Genomic DNA, 13,680 nt, shown 5'->3' on the forward strand with positions numbered 1-13,680 from the left:
AATTGATGTGGGAACAAAATTACCGAAATAGAAATTCTATATCATTTTTTTTTTACTCAAGAAGTTCTATAGCTTTTTTTTTTACTCAAGAAGTTCTATAGCTTTTTTTTTTTACTCGAGAAGTTCTATAGCATTGGTCCTTCGAATAACAAAAAATTATATTTTTTGCTTCTTAAAACCCTTAATTTTTGTTATTTTTATTACAATATTTGATTAGCTAAAGAGAAAGATAAATCAAATTTCAACCATTAAAACCCTAATAACACAAGCCGTTCCCGCTTCGCCTTCATATCAAAAATAAGTCACACTCAATTCAACTGCCCTTACAAACCTAACCGCTTGCCGGAAAACGCAACCGGAGTTACTCGCCGGCCACCGTAAACAGTGAGAAATACGTAAACAGTGAGAAATACATTCAGGTTTGTTTCATTTCACGTTGTTCTATATTATTCAATATCTTACGTATTTATTTGTATTCTACACTTCCTTCTCAGTATACTTACTTACCTCTTATTTTTCTATATTATAACATATTCAGTTTAACTTCATAAACAATTTGATTATGATTTTCTGATAAACATAGGTTACAGTAATTTTATTTTTTGATGAAAATTTAGGTTAACTTAGTTATTTTTTTATTTATCAACTTGATTGAAGTTTTAGTTATTCTTTTAACTAAAATCCATATTATCCTTAAAAATTGAGACTTAAGAGCGTTATTAAGGGTTGTTGAAAAGCTCTACTTGTATAATTAGGTTTTGTTGGGCAACTATTCTTACGGCAACTCGGTATGGAATACAAGATAGACACCGCAGATAAGAAGGTTAGTTTCTTTGTTTTTCTACCGCTTTGGTTCCGTTGCAAAATGCATACCATTATATTGCTAATTGGTTTGGGGTATTTTTTTTAAAGCTTTTCTCGGAAAATGTAATATATATAGCCTGTTGGTGGGATGTGAGACTCTGAAACTTGGTTTTGTATGTTCTGGTTGATTCTATTAGCTTGAAAAAATTCAACTTGTACGGTTTTAGTTTAAATTTCTTTAGATGGTTTATGTTTTTCAATGAAGAGAGAAAATAATTTTAGATTGCAGTTTTTGCAACTGTAATATATTGGTTTTAGAAACCATCACAACTGCATCATGACCACAATTGCAGCTACATATGTTTGCAATTTTCCGCAATTCAAGAGATCGCAGCACACTTGCATTAATGGCTGCAATCACAATTCAAAACCCTTGTGGACAATGGCAGTTTTAACTCCCTTAATGGGTTTACCTAGTTGGTAATGTAATAGTCGAAAATCTAGATTCAAAGTGTTTTTTTTGGACATTGATGTCTCAAGAAAAAAACCAGAGTATAATAAATGTCAATAAGGATTTATTAATTTTTTCTTACACTTACGTTGATTCCTTCTGAGAGTTTTAGATGTATACACCTGCTGGTTTTGATGAATGAAATCTCACATCTTTGTTAGTCTCTCTGTTGTCAATCCTCGCGCGATCCTGCCATCCTGGTGTGGTGGAGGGGCTGGCTGGGCCGCCATCGACCGGATATATGCGTTCGACATTAGCGGCGCTCCCAGACACAAATCACGCCATTGGTCCCTCTCTAGGGCTTTTTCAAAAACACAGTTTTTGTTTTATTTTATCTTTTTATTCTTCATTAAGGGTATATAGGTCATTTTGCACCCATTTAAGCTCGAATTTGTTAATATTATAAACCCACGGAGGCGGTGGTTCAACATCGTGAAAAAGAAACTCTTTTTGTTCTTCCACTGTTTTGTTCTTGCTCTGTCGCCATCATTCTTGCTATGTTGTTTTCGTTCTTTACTTGCTCCGTCCAACATCGTTTGGTTCTGTTCTTGCTCTGTTCAACATCATTATGTTCTTGCTCTGTTGTTTTCATTCTTTGTGTGACTCTGCTTTGTCTGCTATGTTCCCTGTTTTGTTGATTAAGATTACTATTAGAACTTGATTTTGATGTTGGATTTTGGTTATTAAGTATGATTACCCCTTTAATTGTGTATTTTGCTTTTTTTTTTTATAGTATTTTTGTATACTGTTTGTATTTTATGTTTAGTTTATATACTGTTTTTTGGCCTTCACAACAATGGCCATCCCACTATCCCATTTTTAGGGCTCTGTGCCGTTATCTGAGACTGATAACATAAGCTAGTCTTTTGTTTTTCCATCCATTTTTCTCCTCAACCCCAGCAAACTAATACTTTCATGTGCATAGGTGCTGGTTGATATTGTAAAATTGGCACAAAAAAGAGGCATGAAGGGTAAAATGGGAGATTGGAAAGAATTCTTGAGCAGTCATGATAAACAGTTTGGGGCACGTATGAGTGATCCATCAAAGAAGCCCCATGAAGTTTTGGCTGCATTTCTAAAGACATTCTCAAAGGACGAGGATTTGAAGGTAAATATCCTCCTTTTCTTAAGATGTAGCCTACAAGGTGAACCTTACCCATTTTCTTCTTGTGCTCAGTTTTTTAATAACGTCATGAAGCATCATTCAAATCAATACATCTTAGAGCGGCTGAAAGAAAGATCTCATGATTCCCCCGAGCAGGTATGTTTTCATAATGATTAATGATTATTCTGCTGGAGATCAGGCAGTGTTGTCAAATAGCCGCTATAGCGGCATTATAGCGCTGTAGCATAGCGGAATTTGAACAAATTGCTATTGATCCGCGATTAGATATTTAGTATAAAGTGTTGTCAAATAGCTGCTATTGCAGCACTATGTCATAGTGGAGTTTGAACAAACCGCTATTTTCTGCGATCTGCAATTGACAACACTGAGATGATCCGGACAATTTTTACAGTTAAAACCTTATTTTATAGATTTTACCAGTTATAGCACTAATCAGCATTTCTAGATTTTATTAGTTTTGTGTGACTCAAATATTGATAAGCTTTTTGTTTTCTTTTTGTATGTTTTTGAGGACTTATTTCATTCCCCCTTAAAGTTGTGCCGGCTGCATGTGTTATGGATTTCTTCCTTTAAATTATATAATATAATAATAATTTTTAGTCACTTTTTTCACTACTATTTAGCTGCACCTTATGCTTTATTTTTTAAAAAATTAATAGTTCCATTGTTATAATTTAACAAACTGTTGCTTTCCTGAGTGAGTTATATCGTCTAAATCATCATGCCATTTAAAGTTGAGTTACAAGTTGAATATGTTGTGTTGCTGCAACCAAATTTGAAATTAAACCCTAAAATTAACTAGACTATAACTGATAATGGCCTGATGCATTAATCTCTTTGATTAAGCGAAGACATCTTCTAATATTACTTTCTGCTGGCAATTATTGTTTATGCTTCCTACTGTATTTTGTGACTGCTGACGGTAGCTACATGATTTTCAAAGTCAATTAGTTAAAAATCTTAATCATTCTTCTGTTTTCTTTGATGATCCTATAATGTTTCTCTAACCTTAAGATATTGGCAGTACAGAGTCTAGTCCAAGAAACTCTCCAGCACCCACTGTATCCATTGGATTATTCATTTCCATCAATTGACGAGGTTTGTTATGATTTTCTGTTCTCGAATTTTGTGGTCAAACTATTTGCATTCAAAATGCCAATCAGTTCTTGTTTAGAATTGAGATTTTTAATATCCTTACACTTTTACTGTTTGATTTGTTTTAGTTGATTTATTTAGTGATGGTCTGCTACAGTTTATAAACATCTGGGCTCTGGATTCTTTAGTTAAACATGGCAATTACTAATCCATTATCGATGTTGCTTTTCTGTTGTGAAAAATGAAGGGATGGTTAGTGATAAGCCTTAAAAGAAAATCCAAGGGGGTAAGATCTACTACAATGCTTGCTGTTGATTGTGAAATGGTTCTCTGTGAAGATGGGACCGAAGCTTTAGTCAAAGTTTGTGTTGTAGATCACAATTTAGAGGTAATACATAGAATTTCTTCCTTTTGCTTGGTCACTCTCGTCAGTCCTCTTCTTCTTTACCTCCCAAATATCGAGCTTCTGTATAATTGCATTTAAAATTACTTCTTTTTGAGGTGTAGATAAATAATTTCAGAACTTTTCAGGTCAAACTACACAAACTTGTTAAACCGGACAAATCAGTCATAGACTACAGAACAGAGATTACTGGTGTCTCTTCTGAAGATCTAAAGACAGTGACTTGCTCCTTAGCTGATATACAGGTATTCGGTGATTCATTTTGTGGTTTTCCTGTATCATCCTTTCAAATGCCTAATGAAGAAGTATGTTGTACTTTCGTAGAAATCACTGAGGAAGTTAATCGATGGAAACATATTAGTGGGACACAGTTTATATAATGATCTACGTGGTAAGTGTCATGAACGTTTTGTTTGGGTGTGTCCATGAACCTACTGCTAGTTTCTATATATGAAGTGAATGAGTTGTGTTATACTCCCTCCGATCCTATTTATAAGAAAAATTTTGGAGAACTTTTTGATCACATATATAAGAAAAAGTTACAACTTTTAAGGTACATTTATTGTTTAAAATACTATTGTACCCTTATTTAAGACGTTTGTCTTTTTAATATTATTAGTGAATATTTAATTTCTCATAGTTTTCAATAAGGGTATATTTGTAAAAATGGTCAAAAAGTTAAAACAATTAATGAGTACATTGGTTTTGATGTTTTTTCTCTCTTATAAATTGGACCAGAGGTAGTATTATTTTTCTTGGCTCCATTTTATTTACTAATTGCAGCTGTTTGCAGTGCTGAAGATAGATTATGTTAGAGTAATTGACACCGCATATATCTTCAAACCCGTGGATGGATCTATTCACAGGAGACCGTCTTTGAATAGTTTATGTCAGGCAAGTAGCAAATCATTTACATTTGGTGCAAAGATTATGATCCTGTATTACACGCCATCTACTTTATGAAGTGTTGTTATGAGTTATGTCCAGACAGTTATTCCTTTGGGGATTTCCGTTAGACATCTATTATTTTGAATGAAGTCTGATAACTGTGCAATTGTGCTTGTCTGTGCCTTGGAATTTAAAATATTACACTATAAGAACTCACAAGCAAATTACGGTGGTAGGATAAATGAAAAAGAAATACGCCATATATTGATCTAAGATTCATGGCTTATCACTGATTGTTGTGACAGTCTGTGTTGGGATATGAAGTTCGGCAAAAGGATGCTCCACATGATTGTCTAGATGATGCAAGTGCAACAATGAAACTTGTTCTTGCAAGGATCAAACACGGCGTTGATAAGCCATTTCCATTGACGTTGGTTCAAGAGCAAGTAAGTCACTGTAACTAGTTATATACATTTCAGTACTGAGTTTTTATACTCGTAGCCGTTGCAAACTATTGTCATCACTCATCACTGTTTGATGTTCTCCAATTTTAGGTTTCAGAGAGTGAGATGACAAAGCTGCTTCTTCACAGAATACCAACTACTGTGAACAAGGAAGCACTACATGAAATTATTCCTGGAGATTTCACACTAGAAGTAAAGGTATAGTATATTAGTATGTCCTATAAGTATTCCAATGTTCTGAGGAAGAGGTTCATCAGTAAATTATTGGAATAGATGAATTTCTTAAATTTGAGGTCTTTTAGATTTATCATCCGGTACTCTTGTTGGCATTCAGTTACCGGGCTATTTTCCTTGTTTGAGTTCTGATCCTTTGTAAAACTTGCTGCAGCCTCCCAGGAATGGTCAAGGAGATATCTATTCTGCTGTAGCTATCTTTAAGAACCATCAAGAGGCAGGTGATGCATATGAAAGTTTCCAAGGCAGCCTAACAAAGGTGAATATATGATATACCATTGTTCAGTGATGCTGCTTTGTATCACCAAGTTTGTTTGTTGATTATCTGAAGAAAACGAAATACATAGATGTGGATTTCATTCACCACCACAATACTTGAATCAATTTGTTCTAATTTTTATGTTTGATGATTGTGCATCTATGTAATTTACCTCCCAAAATCTGATAGCCAAATAACTTAACCTTATGCCCTATTGAACAAAGTGGATATACTTTTTTTCTGTTAGATGTTTCTTATAATAAATTGACGTGTTTTTATATTGCCAAAGCATGCTTATTCTCATTTGGGTATACTGCATCCCCCCTTTTGATCAATCTCATATTAGCAATGTATATTACTTTATTTTAGGATTCAAATGGGCGTCCACAGAAATCGGTCACATTTCGGCTGAGTACGGGCACAAGTGTCAGTCTATTTGTTCGGAGATTGCCAAGTCATGCACACCGCAAGAGAGATTTTCAAGTGGATGGAACAGATGATGTTTCCAAGAACAAGAAAATAAAAATGGATCCTGAAGTTGAAAAGGATGCCCTGAATGCAGTTGATGATTCCAAGGAAGTAAAAGTGGATCCTGAAATTGAAAAGGAGATTGAAGACGCCCACTTGAAGGAGATTGAAGCACTGAATCAACAATTGAAAGAAAGAGAATTGGAGATTGAATCATTGAAGGAACAGTTGAGAAAAAAGGATTTTGAAATCACTACACTGCATAATATGGTAGCTAAAATAAAAAAGCGACAGCCTAAAATACGCTAGTCTTGGCACTGGTATGTGGTGTTAGATTATTTGATCAATGAATTCAAGGACGTGCTATTCTCAATTGATTCTTATAAAACTCTGGCAATGTCTTAAAACCGCTTTGGAGAAGCTTATAGCTTTGGTACATTGGTATGTACCTGTTCTCCCTTTTACCAATTCAAATTGGGAATAGAAATTTTGGGTCTGAGGGATCACGATGTGGAACTATATTATTCATCAACAACCTCCATAATGCTATTGTGTTATTTAAGATTCTATGATGTGGAACTATATTATTGTTTGAAACGTTTTGTAATGTTGACTAAATACATTCAATTTTAGTTGGCCTTGTTTGAGAATATTTTTTTATGGGTTAAAGTTGCGTGTTTTAATTAGTGTGGTGTAATTTTCACTTTGACCTAATGACCTCAGTTGATTCCCTCTTAATGCAAATTAAATTTTATTATCATCTCATATTTTCTTATCAATTTCTCATCTTAGTTGATTCCCTCTTAATGCAAATTAAATTTTATCATCCCATATTTTCTTCTGGATGACACCAGCAATAATTTTTTATTTTGTCTGACGGAAGTAATTTTAATTTAAAGTTTGTCTCATAAGGGTTGCTTCTTCGTCAATTTTATTATACACAAGTGAAGCAAAAAAATACAATAATCAGATAGAATATTATGATGAGTAAACTCTAAACACTTATAGGTAACACACGATAATGATAATGTTCAGCTCTTCTACTAACGAAATAACAATTAACTGTTATCATTTCAGAACAAAAAGATAATATTTTATTCTTTAAATTAATTAAGATTTTAACCTAGTTGTGAACATAAGTCTATTGACACTTCTGTCTGTGTACAACTCCAATGTGAGGTTGCTATCAATGTTTTTGTTGTTGTTGACAGCAATAGAATTCCATTAAACTGAAGTAGAAAAACAGTTCTGCATTAGAGAATACAATTGAGACCCATTTTATTTTTTATAATGCCATGTATTTCTCCCCATTATTAAATTATAGGATAAAGTAATTAAATTGAATTTGTTATAATTTTTTGAAGTGCAATGGTTATGTACATAAGATGTTAATTAATTTTATACTACTGTTTAACATGAACGATCATCTTACCAATTCTTATTATAATTGTTATTTATTTATTATGTCAAACACACGACATACACTTTACAGATTAAATAATTATCTAAATCTTTTTTCTTTTTCTTTTAAAAAATTAATGTAAGTTTTAAAAAAAAAAAAAAAAAAATCCAGCCTCCGTCATCATCAGTTGCTGCAGTGGAAGAAGCCACCTTCTTCCAGAAAAGGGGAAAACTGAGAACGATAAGTATCAGTTAAGTTAGGGTTTTAACATTTATGGTTTTTCTCAATCCTTAATTTATCGTTGCTGTGTACAATGGGTGCTGAAATTCCACAAGATGGATTGAAGAAGAAACTCGAGTACCTATCACTAGTATCCAAAGTATGCACCGAGTTAGAATCCCACACCGGTACCGGCGACAAGGTTCTCGCCGAGTTCATTACAGAGTTAGGTCATTCATCTGAAACCGTCGAGGAATTTGACTCCAAACTCAAACTAAACGGCGCCGAAATGCCTGATTACTTTGTCCGTACACTCCTCACCATTATCCACGCCATTCTCCCTCCAAAACCTAAGAAGGAGAAAGAAATTCCGAAAGAGAATGCGGCGTCGAAGACCAAGTTTAAGGCGTTGGCGATTTCGGATGATAGGGATCGTGCCAAGGAGCTCCGGATTGAGATTGAATCCGAAGCGAGGGAAAAACAAAAGCAAAAGGAACCATTGGAGAGATATCAAAGAGATAGGGTTGAAGATGATGGTTCTAGAGATAGGGATAGAAGAGATAGGCACAAAGATAGGTATGATAGAGATAGAGACGATAAAAGGGATTATAGAAGGAAAAATGATAGAGATAGAGATAGAGATAGAGATAGAGACAAGGATAGAGATAGAGATATGGATAGAGAAAGGGATAGGGATAGGGATAGGGATCGATATGAGAGGCGAAGGAGAGATGAGTATGAAGAGTATGAAGGTGGTGGTGGAAGGGAGGAGAATGGTGACGAGAAAGGTTATAGAGATAGAGATTCGAAGAGGCGTGATGGTGGTTCTGGTGAAATTGAGTTGTATATGGTTTATAAAGGAAGAGTGTCTAGGGTGATGGAAACTGGGTGTTTTGTTCAGTTGGATGATTTTAGAGGGAAGGAGGGTTTGGTTCATGTTTCTCAGATTGCTACTAGGAAGATTGCGAATGCTAAAGAGGTTGTTAAAAGGGATCAAGAGGTTTATGTCAAGGTGATTTCAGTTTCTGGTTCGAAGTTGAGTCTTTCCATGAGGGATGTTGATCAGCATAGCGGGAAGGATCTTCTTCCGTTGAAGAAGAGTTCGGAGGAGGAGGCTTTTCGGACTAATCCACAGGATTCAAAGGATGGGCTGGTGGCTAGGACAGGGCTTTCTGGGATTAGGATTGTGGAGGAGGATGATGTTGGATCTTCGCGTAGGCCGCTGAAGAGAATGAGTTCTCCTGAGAGATGGGAAGCAAAACAGTTGATTGCTTCGGGGGTTTTGAGTGTTTCGGAGTATCCGACTTATGATGACGAGGGAGATGGAGTGATGTACCAAGAAGAAGGAGCTGAGGAAGAGCTTGAGATTGAGATGAATGAGGATGAACCAGCCTTCTTGCAAGGGCAGAGCAGATACTCAATGGATATGTCTCCTGTTAAGATCTTTAAGAATCCAGAAGGCTCTCTGGGTCGTGCTGCTGCACTACAGTCTGCGCTTATAAAGGAACGCAGGGAAGTAAGAGAACAGCAGCAGCGTACCATGCTTGATTCAATCCCAAAGGATCTCAATCGTCCTTGGGAAGACCCTATGCCAGAGTCAGGTGAAAGGCATCTTGCCCAAGAGTTGAGGGGTGTTGGCTTATCGGCCTATGATATGCCAGAATGGAAGAAGGATGCCTATGGGAAGACCATTACTTTTGGGCAAAGGTCAAAACTTTCTATTCAGGAACAAAGGCAGAGTTTGCCAATTTACAAGTTAAAAAAAGAATTGATTCAGGCTGTCCATGATAATCAGGTTTTGGTTGTGATTGGTGAAACCGGTTCGGGTAAGACTACTCAGGTTACACAATATCTTGCTGAAGCAGGTTACACCACAAGAGGTAAAATTGGATGTACTCAACCACGTAGGGTGGCTGCAATGTCAGTGGCAAAGAGAGTTGCAGAAGAGTTTGGATGTAGATTAGGAGAGGAAGTTGGTTATGCCATTCGGTTTGAGGATTGCACTGGACCCGATACCGTAATCAAGTACATGACAGATGGTATGCTTCTTAGGGAAATATTGGTTGATGAGAATCTGTCACAGTATTCTGTTATAATGCTTGATGAAGCCCATGAGAGAACTATTCATACTGATGTTCTTTTTGGATTGCTAAAGCAGCTGGTGAAGCGTAGACCTGAGTTGCGATTGATTGTCACATCTGCTACTCTTGATGCTGAAAAATTTTCAGGTTACTTCTTTAACTGTAACATCTTCACAATTCCTGGGAGAACTTTTCCTGTGGAGATACTTTATACTAAACAGCCAGAAAGCGATTACCTGGATGCAGCTTTGATCACTGTCCTACAGATCCACTTGACAGAACCTGAAGGAGACATTCTTCTCTTCTTAACTGGTCAGGAAGAGATTGATTTTGCTTGCCAGTCTCTCTATGAGAGAATGAAGGGATTAGGTAAGAATGTCCCAGAACTGATCATTTTACCTGTTTATAGTGCCCTTCCAAGTGAAATGCAATCTAGGATATTTGATCCTGCTCCTCCTGGGAAAAGGAAAGTGGTTGTGGCTACTAACATTGCTGAGGCTTCTTTGACTATTGATGGGATATTTTATGTCATTGATCCGGGCTTCGCTAAGCAAAATGTTTATAATCCGAAGCAAGGTCTCGATTCGTTGGTGATAACTCCAATATCACAAGCGTCAGCCAAACAAAGAGCTGGACGTGCAGGCCGTACTGGACCTGGAAAGTGTTATCGCCTCTATACAGAGAGTGCATATAGGAATGAGATGTCTCCTACTTCAATTCCAGAGATTCAAAGGATAAATCTTGGCATGACTACTCTTAGCATGAAAGCTATGGGCATAAATGATCTTCTTTCGTTTGATTTTATGGATCCACCATCACCCCAAGCACTTATTTCTGCCATGGAGCAGCTTTACAGTCTTGGAGCATTAGATGAAGAAGGTCTTCTAACCAAATTGGGGAGGAAAATGGCTGAATTTCCTTTGGATCCACCACTATCCAAGATGCTGCTTGCCAGTGTAGACCTTGGTTGCAGTGACGAGATTTTGACCATAATTGCCATGATCCAAACTGGCAATATTTTTTACAGGCCCAGGGAAAAACAAGCCCAAGCAGATCAGAAAAGGGCAAGGTTTTTCCAGCCAGAAGGTGACCATCTTACGTTACTTGCTGTTTACGAGTCCTGGAAAAATAAAAACTTTTCTGGACCCTGGTGTTTTGAGAACTTTGTTCAGTCTCGATCGTTGAGAAGAGCCCAGGATGTTAGGAAACAACTTCTTACCATCATGGATAAGTATGATATCTATCTATCTTTCTATTATTTTGCTTCTTTGGTTTCTTTGTTCTGTTCTCTGCATTTCTATTTTAGTTCTATACATTTATGGGAATCCTTGTCCTACAAAACTCCTGTAATGGCTGGGTCTGAGACCCATTTTGGGTTAATTAGAATTTATAAGTTATGATGCATACATGTGGGGGTGATATTGGTACAGGGTATAAGTACGGTACGGGGTATGACATTTTCTGGAAAACTAAGGCATGGGTACGGCAATATAAAAGATAGTAATAATCAAATATGGAAAAAATCTATATTATTTTAGATAAATATAATCAAATGAAATCCAAAAATATATAATCAAATAAAACATTGTTACATGGAGAGTGTAGAAAACATCTATTGATGTAATCTGAAAATCAAATAGACAAAATTGTTATATGGAGAGTATTGAAATCTAGAGTTTGTCTGTACCAAGTCCAAAACTGAAATGGAGAGTCAGTGTGGGTCTGTACAGCGAGGGAATTGAAAAAATTGTAAGATAGAGTTGTATGGTCGCAGACTTGCACCGGTACTGATTGCGGTGAAATGGAGAAGAGAACCCAATATTGTTTGATGGTTGTATACCAACTCGTTTTGTGTGATTTAACCCATGTGCTCCCACCCTTGTGTACCTGCGCAGAAGCTGCTGTAACCAGCGTCAGCTGGTCGTATCTTCTGTCCTGTTCCCAATCATTATAAAAAGTAAAGTGCAGCAATAGGGTGTACCCTTTGCATATGTACACCTGGTGCATACCTGTACTCGGCCATTTTTGGCGTACCAATGCTATAGAGATTATGAGCCTTGCATTTGCAAAGTGTTTGCAAGAAGCTTATTTTTAACTTGAGCCCATGACCTTTTTGCGCTTGTTTTTAAATATTCTATTCTATATATAATGAAAAGGGAAATTTTGTCTCCTTATATAGGGGATTCCTTATGTATTGTAAACAACATTTTGTTGTGGTTTATAGTTATTATGTTGACATTAGTCTTATTGTGAAATATCCTTTTGTTTGATTCAATTGAATTCTAAATTATCTACACTGATATTCAGGTACAAATTGGATGTTGTCAGTGCTGGAAAAAACTTCACCAAGATTAGGAAGGCTATCACTGCAGGGTTCTTTTTTCATGCAGCTAGAAAGGACCCCCAGGAAGGTTACAGAACACTAGTTGAGAATCAACCTGTATACATCCATCCAAGTTCAGCTTTGTTCCAGAGACAGCCAGACTGGGTCATATACCATGAGCTTGTAATGACAACTAAGGAATATATGCGTGAGGTCACTGTCATAGACCCTAAATGGCTTGTTGAGTTGGCTCCAAGATTCTTCAAAGTGGCAGATCCTACAAAGATGAGCAAACGGAAGCGTCAAGAACGCATTGAACCACTTTATGATAGATACCATGAGCCAAATTCATGGCGTTTGAGTAAACGCCGAGCATGATATGCTTTCTCAGTTTCTCTTAATGCAAGGTCCTGGATGCAATTTATGTTGGATTTAGTTTCCAATATAAATCTTCTCCTTATATTATGAGTTAATTAAAATGTTACGCACATTTTGGCTGGTGTTACTAGTAAAACTCAAATTATGATACATCAAGTTTCATTTTTGATACACAGTCTTATTTTTTGACTGACCTTTAGTTAAGCCCCACCCCAATTGTCTGATTGTCAGGAGCATTTCCATCTGGCAGCGAAGTCAGTTCAGTACACAAGTTTCCATATCATTTATTGGAGCTTTTTTGCACAGCAGCATTTATTAAGCGATTCATTTAAGTTTAGGCAGAAGTTGTGTTTTATTTATTACAAATAGATTTCTCACTGATTTCACTGGTATGAAAGCCAGATTTTGGATCATCAAAAAATATATTGAGTTTGCTTACTCTTGGAGAATTTTATGAATTAGATTTTGAGTATATTTTGTTTAGATGTCTTATATTTTGAGTTTTCTTTGTGCTTAGTACAAGATGATTCTCTTTGACAATTAGCTGCTCTATTTAATTATATGTCTTATCAACTTATCAAGCTGTTACCTACTTGCTTAGTATTCTGGGATATTATTTTCCACAATAATTATCAGACTGTAGGTATCATGTATTAAATGGTGGCATCAATGCAGAGCCAATAACAACAATAGAATGGGAAACTAGAAATCTCATGGTTATTTATACTTGAGCAACGATTGCATGATGATGACCTAAATTCTCATCAAAATTATCTGTTGGCCTGTTAGGCATTGTATTATGCGAAGTCAGCTTTTAACTACTATTTGACCATGGTGAAAGGAAACTCTGCTTCTGCCTTGTGATTTTGATAGAATTTGCTGCTTATGAGTTTGCAGAGTTGTGTATCAAGTGGACAAAGCAGTTTATATTATTGTGTGAGTTTGTTATACATGCAAGTGTCTGTATGCATAAGCAGGGGGTCTGTGACTCTCTGTTATTTGTCTCAACTAAGGTGTATCTTTGC

General features: G+C 36.1%; 2 protein-coding genes across 2 annotated transcripts; both read left to right on the forward strand.

Moving 5' to 3' along the window:
- The first annotated feature begins 236 nt into the window (after positions 1-236).
- On the forward strand, positions 237-7,012 carry LOC101508355 (small RNA degrading nuclease 1-like). Its single transcript, XM_004499175.4, has 13 exons — positions 237-419; positions 756-823; positions 2,241-2,423; positions 2,493-2,576; positions 3,471-3,539; positions 3,784-3,924; positions 4,068-4,184; positions 4,264-4,330; positions 4,733-4,833; positions 5,133-5,273; positions 5,382-5,489; positions 5,680-5,784; positions 6,154-7,012. Exons 2-13 carry the CDS (start codon positions 791-793, stop codon positions 6,559-6,561), a joined length of 1,557 nt encoding a protein of 518 aa, XP_004499232.1. The 5' UTR covers positions 237-419; positions 756-790; the 3' UTR covers positions 6,562-7,012.
- Positions 7,013-7,759: 747 nt separating this feature from the next.
- On the forward strand, positions 7,760-13,129 carry LOC101508671 (probable pre-mRNA-splicing factor ATP-dependent RNA helicase DEAH5). The gene is made up of 2 exons (XM_004499176.4): positions 7,760-11,185; positions 12,262-13,129. Exons 1-2 carry the CDS (start codon positions 7,968-7,970, stop codon positions 12,653-12,655), a joined length of 3,612 nt encoding a protein of 1,203 aa, XP_004499233.1. The 5' UTR covers positions 7,760-7,967; the 3' UTR covers positions 12,656-13,129.
- The last annotated feature ends 551 nt before the right edge of the window (positions 13,130-13,680 follow it).

This window comes from Cicer arietinum, chromosome 4 (assembly GCF_000331145.2).
Source record: "Cicer arietinum cultivar CDC Frontier isolate Library 1 chromosome 4, Cicar.CDCFrontier_v2.0, whole genome shotgun sequence".
In the NCBI taxonomy this organism is placed as follows: Eukaryota; Viridiplantae; Streptophyta; class Magnoliopsida; order Fabales; family Fabaceae; genus Cicer; species Cicer arietinum.